Source organism: Loa loa (assembly GCF_000183805.2).
Source record: "Loa loa unplaced genomic scaffold supercont3.706, whole genome shotgun sequence".
NCBI lineage: Eukaryota > Metazoa > Nematoda > Chromadorea > Rhabditida > Onchocercidae > Loa > Loa loa.
In genome coordinates, this window is record NW_018108886.1 from 6,169 (window position 1) to 15,222 (window position 9,054).

At 30.9% G+C, this 9,054-nt stretch overlaps 1 protein-coding gene across 1 annotated transcript; it reads right to left on the minus strand.

The window, feature by feature from the left end:
• Positions 1-1,248: 1,248 nt before the first annotated feature.
• On the minus strand, positions 1,249-8,485 carry LOAG_08918 (hypothetical protein; the record flags this gene model as incomplete). The annotated part of the gene is made up of 17 exons (XM_020447826.1): positions 1,249-1,338; positions 1,805-1,904; positions 2,111-2,252; positions 2,527-2,638; positions 2,816-2,953; positions 3,029-3,196; positions 3,301-3,492; positions 3,676-3,843; positions 4,302-4,394; positions 4,716-4,842; positions 5,125-5,262; positions 6,432-6,645; positions 7,135-7,312; positions 7,553-7,634; positions 7,771-7,959; positions 8,118-8,215; positions 8,393-8,485. The coding sequence occupies 17 exons, from the start codon at positions 8,483-8,485 to the stop codon at positions 1,249-1,251; spliced, it is 2,322 nt and encodes a 773-aa protein (XP_020301982.1).
• Positions 8,486-9,054: the final 569 nt, after the last annotated feature.

Here is a 9,054-nt window from a genome sequence, read left to right on the forward strand (position 1 = left end):
AAGTTTTTAGAGTAGTTCGAAACTGAATTTGACGAGGGATCTTAACAATTATGAGTTAATGAAGCAATAATTCCGGTGAATTCTAGTTTGCAAAACGGCAAGCTAAATCACCTGATGAGACAGCAGGAGCAAATGATGTATAAGCAGAAGAGTTACTCGATGTACCATCACCGCAGATTATTGGTGCACAACCAAAGCAATTGATGGTTGCTTTTGGATGTACTGCTTATTATTCAAAATATGTATTTTACTTTTCTCCTCAATCGTGATAGCGACAATATCCCATTTATATGCAATACATATCAGTGAATTGTGGACAAAAACTCAAGGAACAATGTCCAAAAAACAAGATTTCTAACCATTGTTAGTTACCACAATCACAAAAGGATCAGATTAGTTGAAATGTTACTTTGTTTTTCCTTTAGCTAATATCACATCAATCATGATCTAGCAAGTGAAATCCGATAACAACGTTAGTGCAAGATCTGTTTTTCCAATTTGAAGTCTGTCAGTCATAGTATTTAGATAATGAACAGAAAACTTTCAGATCTAAAAGCATATGTAACTCAAATTGAAAAAGCTTTTAGTACCTTTGAAAATCGGACTTAACAATGAAAGATTTTATAAAGGAACAATAACTACATCATTAATTTTAACAACCTTCTGAGAGGAGGAGCTCCCAAAAATTTTAAAGTAGAAATTGTAATTCCTTGCATTCCAACAAATTCTGTAATTTTTCAACCAATAAGTGTTTTAGAATCTTTGAGAGATTATAAAATAAATGGGCGCTAATGAATAAAGATTTGGGGAGCAGATCTCTGATTTTTGGAACCAAATTTTCTCATATCACCCATTATTTGTGAAAATTTTGTGCGACAGTGGAAATAATTTCATAAAATTTACATATTTGGAGGACGAAGGAAATTAGCAAAAACGTTCGTTTTTGTGATGATTGTCTAAGCTTTTATCAAAAATTAAGAATATTTTATGCATAAGCAAGATCTGAATGTATGCAAGCATTGATGACAAAGGCTAACGGGAAATATCAATGTTCTGGATGTGATAAAATTATCAAAACTAATGCCTAGAAAATACTTTCTGATTCCTTTTTGAATAGTCGTGATGCAAAAACAGTATTAATCTTCGATGCAAAAATGAGATCACAGAATGCAGAATTGAACCATATTTCTATGCGCAGTAAGGTAAAACAGGCAACTACTCACCAAGCAGTTGAAAAGGGATGCTCTCTCAATACTGACGTTCAAAGTCACTGTTTGAACGACATTTTACAAACATTCTTTTTGGATTGTTCGCGTCGTCGAAACTTAATTGAGAATTCTAAAATGTTGTAAAAAAAAAATTGTGCGATGCACAAATATTTTAACATTGGAATTGTAAAATCATAAACTCTTTTCATAATCGATTTCAAAGGAAGAGTGACATAATTAGGCTGGCGCATCATTCTTTTTTTTAAGAAGAACTATCTTCGAGAATTTCCCTACCGATGTTACTCGCCTTGCTTTTAGAATATTCGGCAGTATAAAATGTTGCATTATCTACTTACTTTCTCAAAGTTCTCGAGAAATAAAGTGTATATACCCATTTCAAATTTCTGATTGTGTCATTCAGCAGCGTAATCTAAGGCTGAAGACTTCACTTTTTCGATCAGCGAAATTGTTGATCGTTTTTGATGCAAAATTTAGTGGACAAAATTTTATTGCGAACTGACGATTACTTAGTGTACCAACAATTTAACTGATAACCTCTATATTTTTAATAATAAGTTGAATGTAAGCATTCATACCTCTCTTTTCATAAGTGTTTCGGACATACGCCCTGACTGCGATAGGCTTCCTGAATAAAGTGAGGATTTGAGCAACGATCCGATAGAGCCTTGTTCATTCCTAAATTAGGGATGATTTTGATACATTTCATACAATCTTAATTTATTCTTAAACCTTAAATTGCTGAAGGAGGATCGAACTAAACTCCAGTAATAGCAAAGCCGGAGTGAAACGTTAACAGTATGTCATTTTTCGACTGCAAATCCAACTGAGCAGCTTTCATCTAGCCAGTACTATTTGAAGACATTACAAAGACAAAGGTATACCGTGCCGTGCGAGCGATTTTAGTTACTTTGATGACATTCAGATAAGCAGATACCGTGAGATGTAAAAATCGGCAGAAATTTGTCACAAAAAGATCGAAATCCGGATTGAATTGAATTGAATTGATCAGCTCCGATTTTGAATCTGAATGTATTAAAATTCAACACATCTTTTCTCATGGAGATGATTGAAATGACAAATGATATTATCATTTGGAAGCAAAGCACCTATTTCTTACCATTCTGTTTATTCAGAAAGCACTGATGACGGAAAGATATCTTTATACAATATAATGATATTATACAAAGTAAAATATATGAGTTGTTTAGCAGGGGTCACTGGAAGAATAAGAGATACCTTGATGATAACTTAAACAAGTTTTATTGCTATTTTAATATTATTCTGCAACATTTATTACCTGATAAATTAAAATCACTTTTGCCAGTTATCAAATTGCCATTGATAAGTTCATCTAACTGATCTAAAATTTCATTTCCAAACGATGTCCAGGGACCAGTTTCAAATTCCATCTGCAATTTATGCTTTCATTTCAACCATAAGCAAATCTTTCCCTGTCGATTCGACTTGATGATTCACTGGACGCATAATATTAAATTGTATCAATAATATTATTTTCATCATCATTAACATACCACCTATCTATCTCAGACAACGAAACTTTTGCAGAATTCCATACAATGACTTACATTTCGCAATTTAACGGTAGCACGACCTTCTAAAATTACTATAAAACGAAATGCCGGTTTATTCATGCAATATATCGGCACTGTTTCACGTTGCTTTGCTGAATAACCTATTATTCGTGGTGAATGTGACATATCAATCTGGAAGATACAGAACGCAATAATATCTTTGTTTTGCTAATTGTTAATCACTTAGTTAGTATGCGAAATTTTTACCTGCCTGATATTACGCTTAAGCAAATAAGTCAAAGTTTGTCGATCGATGTACTCATCACTGAATACCACATGATGATTTTGCAGGAAATGTATTGTCATCTGTTCCATATGCACCGATAATTCTTTGCTATACTCTTCACTTTTTAAAATTTTAGTGAAACATGGTTCCTGAAATTGAATTATCAATCGATCACAGCCACTTTTTCAACATGGTCGATTGTGCTTTATATGTATATCAAGGAAACTACTGAAAAATAAAATTCACTACTCGCCTTAATACGTTTTCTTCTTGATCGATACATATTATCAGTAACCGAATCACTCTCATCAATGATTTCCGCTTGCAAAATTTCTTCCAAAATATCTTCTAGCGTTACAATACCAAGTAGATTCTTTGTCTGTCGACTTATTTTTCGATGATATATGCTGTGTGCACTTTCAACAACAGCTAAATGGTAGTTACCCTAAAAATTTTAAAAATGGCATTAATTCTAATTTAAACCACCGCACTTTTAACAAATTTGCTTGCTTTTTTTCAATTTGCATTTTTTTTTAAACAAATTTGCAAAGCAAACAAATTTGTTAAAATTTGTTTGCTTTGCAAATAAAGCATAAATAAGATAAGTCTCAAATTACGATAAACTTGCTGCTTTGAATTCATCAAGCATGGAATGCAACGGCTTGCTTGCTTCAACAAATCTCAATGGATACTGATGAAATTCGCAAACTGTTTTGACAGTGAAATTATCACGTGGATCGATTAGAGCCAAATCCTTTACCATAAGGAGAGCTTTGATATTATTCCGATCGTCATCCTAAGCTTATTCAAAATAATTTGAATTGTACCATTGTTAGTGATAGAGAATTTACTGATGCGCGCCATTAGAAATTCATACTAGTAAGAAATTATTCAAATTGTATGAGGGTAAATGCGAATGAACGAAAATTAGTTGAACGAAATAAATAAAATATATTAAAAAAAGAATAACACACTAGATAAAGTGAATAGTTGAGTGGCGCATTTTCAGTTTATCTATTTACTTACTACCCCCATCTAAGACAATAAATAAAAAATGACAAAATTATGTAACGAAGTATGGATGTAATGATAAAGGTATAAAGGTGAATTATATGAAATGTAATATTAAGATAGTTAGGATTTCAAAAGGAAAGGGTTTTAAATTAAAAACAATACATATGAATAAAATATTCGTTCTTGGACATCGTGACAAACAAATTTTCTTCCATGAATCGTTAAAATATCTTAACTAACTGCATAAATTGGTATTCTGGAATAGCCACGTCTTATTATTTCGACAATTGTTGCTACGTCGATAACCGCATCTTCAGATAACATGAATACGTCCTGTTAAATGCTTTAATAAGATTTGTATTATTATTTTTTTAAATGATTTCCTGAGAGGATTTCAAGAATTGTCCATGAATGTGAAAAGGAAAGGTCTGGACTAAAGTTAAGAAATCTACACCAAGATAAGTTTAAATCAAAATTATGAAATTTACCGAAGTATAAGTCTAGATCAACCTTGTATTTTATACAACAGTCAAAATTATGAAATTTACCGAAGTATAAGTCTAGATCAACCTTGTATTTTATACAACAGCTGGAAAATGTTAAAGGATAGGTACTTTGGCTGTAATAATCGAAATAAATATTTATATGAAACACCTCAATTTTAGTAAGCACATCACCCACTGTTTTTTCGCTTATCTCCATAGCACCAACAGCTATTTTCAAATCAGCTGCTAACTCTTGATTCTCTTCGCATGCAGTCATTTTCATTAAATTTATCAATCTTAACATCATATCAATGACTTCATTTCATTTAATGATAACATTATAATAATTCATTTCAAGATAACAACCAAAAAATCTTCTTAAATCCAGTGATAAGAAAAAATACATTATTTCCTGCATACTGTTAGCAGCGATAAAACTGTAAACTGCAAGGTATTTCACGTGTAACAAAATTCTAAATAAGCAATTGATTAAAAGCAGATATTAGCTTAAGCTTAAAATATTAAGCCACAAGCATTCTCTCAACAAGTTAACTTAACACATTGAAAATATTACTTACTTGCACCGATCATACACCAGGGTATCTTCACCAAGAAAAACATCCAGAATTTTGCTGATCGGATATGAGAAAGGAAATGTAAGAATCATAAATGTTCGCGTCAACCAAATCGTATACGCACCAACTGCTAGACCTTTCCTGATCATTTTATTTCATATTTTATGCTAATGTTTTGACAGAAAATTTACATAAAGTAATTTTAAGAATTTCTACATCTTTTACTACGTTTGGTTTCTCAATTCTCTGGAAATCCTCTGATAATATTAGGTATTATAATTTACAAACAATTTTTGATTTGTTTTTTCTAATCAAAGTTTATAACTAGAATGCTTATCAATGGCTGTTAGAAAGAAATTTTTTTAAAGGAACACTTCTAAATATTCTATTGTTCTCTTTAATTATTTTTATCAATTTTCGCCTCAATATTATTGCCTATATATTTGAACAATTATCTGTGATTATGGATTATGTTACGAACGATATAAATTTTGCATAAAATCTTTTCTATGCATGATACTAAATGAGATTGTATTCGAGTAATGGACCTGTAAAAACAACACTTGTATGCATAAATCTATGTCAATAATTTAAAAAATTCACATCGACAGTTTTAATCTCTCTCATTTGTCTCATTGCTCGATCATGGATCTATCGTTCACTACTCCATCAAAGTTATAACAGACTCACTAAATAAATATTCACTGCCATGAACTACTTTAATTACTCTGAAAGCTCATTTACTTCATCAGTTACTACTAAGTAATCACTATTATCCGAGATTATTTCCTCAACTTCTCTCAAATCACAACAGTTTTTGCTAGATTCTTAATCGCTGCAAAAATTAGTTAAATTACAAATTTGTGAACAGTCACTGTTTTCATCATTTATGCAATCCAGTAGTTTCAAAGAAGTAATAAGTGAATGAGTTTCAAAAAATATTTTTTATAATTCCATATTTGTAATAAAAGATTTATTTTAGAAGTTGTGTGAGATTTCTCCGTCTCGTGATCCATTCTGGGTAATAATTGATGAAACAGCAACTTAGGACATCTTAATTTTCTTTATGTCTTAAAGAGAGGATGAAGCTGATGGAATATTGCTGTTCCAAATGTCAGCAGCTAAAATGTCGTTTATACTTTATTTTCATTTCATTCATCTAAATTCTTCAAGAGATTTAACTTTTGCCAACTTGTCAAATCGTACTAGCCAAATGAACTATGAAAAGTACCTTTTTGACAAAGAGTTAAATACCTTGAAAATAAAATAAATTATACATCTAATATATATATATATATATATAAACTAACTTGACGCAGATACTCTGTGGGACAATTTCGCCGATGATAACAATTCCAAGGGATGAAATAATAAATGCAATCATTCCGCTGGTCATATCCTCGAACAGTATTGAAATAGCTGCATTGACCACTACATTCATGATTAATATTGTACATAACAGATAATTACCTGATTGTCGTACCGGAAGTATTGTTTCTGCATATTTCCGTTCCATTTTTGAGCCTAAATTCGAAAGTTTCGAAATATTTTTCTCTGTTCCGGTCAGTTAATTATGCAATAGTACAATTATAACGTTTCTTATATAAGGTACTCAGAGAATTAGCAAGTTATTTGAAGAATATCCTCTGCTTAGTCAAGATATCTAAGAAAAGAGTAATCATATTTTTCTCAAAAATCTATAACTGAAACCTTCCCGTAATTAAACTACCTTAAGGAACGATATTAAATTCAGTTTAATTCGATAATTCATAGCGTCAGTTTTTGAGTATGCACAGAAAATAATCAGAGATTAAGAAATCAAATTACTAATACTTTCCTTGGCAATAAGCACTAAAATTTGATATACAATTTTTTATTTTAAAAACAGACAGTTATTACTGTTACATGGAGAATAGCTTTTTCCATGGTTTATATCAAAATAGAGGCACTTATTAATACCTTAATCGATATCGCTTTGTTAAATTGTCTAAACAAAAGTGAATTAAAAATTACCACATTTTTGTATAAGCATCAATTCCTGAGGTGAAAGAGCCATAAGGCCCAAATTAAGGCCTGAAAATAAAGCAGACAGACAAAAGAGCATGAAAATGATACTGATCTGCAGGTACACAGGTAAATAATATATGCGAGTTGGTGTTTCCGTAACTATTGAATTGCGTGATTCATCCATCTAAATTGTTGGTAATTTTTAAAATGATGAACAAATTTATCAAACACTGAATGAGCAGTACGTGAACTATTTAAATGAAAATCGCTTCTTGCTGCCATTAAATTAATTTGATAATTGTATGAACTTATAAAAGAGCATCTTAACTTCTTCTACAAGCTGTAGGATAGTTATGTTATCCGTTCCAAATATTGATAGTGAAGTAACAATATAAAAAAATGAGTCAGATTTAAAATACCCTACCATAATCATATCTTCTTCCTCTTCACTTGATTCCTTCCTATTCATTCGTTCCTTATAGCAAATGTGATACGGTTCATCTGACCTCAAATTTAAAATTCAATTCATTATTTTTAATCGTCTTGAATATTTAGGGAAAATTTTATACCATAATAAATTGTTATTAATCTGAAAATATGTTCAGAACTGCTCAGAAGTAGAAGAAAATTGATTGAACATACTCAGCGAAATATGCAACAAAATCGAGTCGTTTGACGGTTTGAATGAGAAATTCAGGACGAGAAATGTTTACCACTGAATTAAAGCAATTGTCTGTTGTAAGTGATATGATACCGATTTTATCAAGATGATAACCGAACATTACAATACGTGCTCGTGAATCTGGATAAATTATTGTAGCACCTGATTCACTGAAATGATAAAAATCGATATCGCAATGAGGTAGTTATATTTTATTTCCTAGCTGTTCATTTTCTCATATTAAAATGTTACTTCAAAACAAGGCTTTGCCCGATTCAAAATTCTCTCTAAGATAGCCAATCCATATGAGAATATTACTGAAACTTACGAATAGCTTATTAAACCACTTTTGCTTGGCATGCTGACAACTCGTATACCCGAAACGTAAGGCCTTACTTCGTATGTTACAAATTTAATTTCAATTTCCTGAAATAAAACGACTGTTAAAATTAGAAAAAAGTAAAAAATAAAATAAAAAGGAATCAAATGAAAAAAAGAGAAGCTATCGATTAATTGAATTAATTATTATACTCTGTATAAATGGAAGGCTAAATCAACACCTACTCAAATACGATATAATTCTTACTAATAAGAAAAAATGACCTGATGCTTAGGAGAATTGATGTTTAACCCTTTTGTATCAAACATGAAGGAAGCGACTGGAACAATGGTGAATGCTATCATCATGACAGCCATTTTCTAGGACCCTCTAAATAATGATCGCCAATGGCAAAAAGCAAATGATTATACTGGCAAAACGAAATCATTTTATTAAATCACTAACCTAATCTGAATCCCTAATTAGTTATTCAATGAATGTGAGCGGTAGGAAGAAGCAATAGGTTTTCAAGGATAATTGATTAAAATTATTATTTCTTGAAAATGATTAACACAACAAATTTCGTAGAAAAACATATATCCATGAATTCACAAACATTTGTGATAAAAACAAGAGAAATGGCTATAAATTACAGCCATTTTTGTTGTTTTTATCACAAATGTTTCAAATTGTATGATTGAATTTATGACTGAAAAGACATTTCGAAATCTTATCATACAGAACACCGGTTGTAGATCGCTCCAAGATCAAACCGGAACAATAGTCGGATCAATGATATAGATTAAGAATAGTATATTACTCCTGATTTGTAAGTTTCTTACAAATACAAAAATTCATCTCTAGAAGTTTGGCGTTCTAAACGATTTTAAATGATGGGAAGTGTGCATTAAGTCGCATCATTCTTTGATTGTGATCAATTCATTAA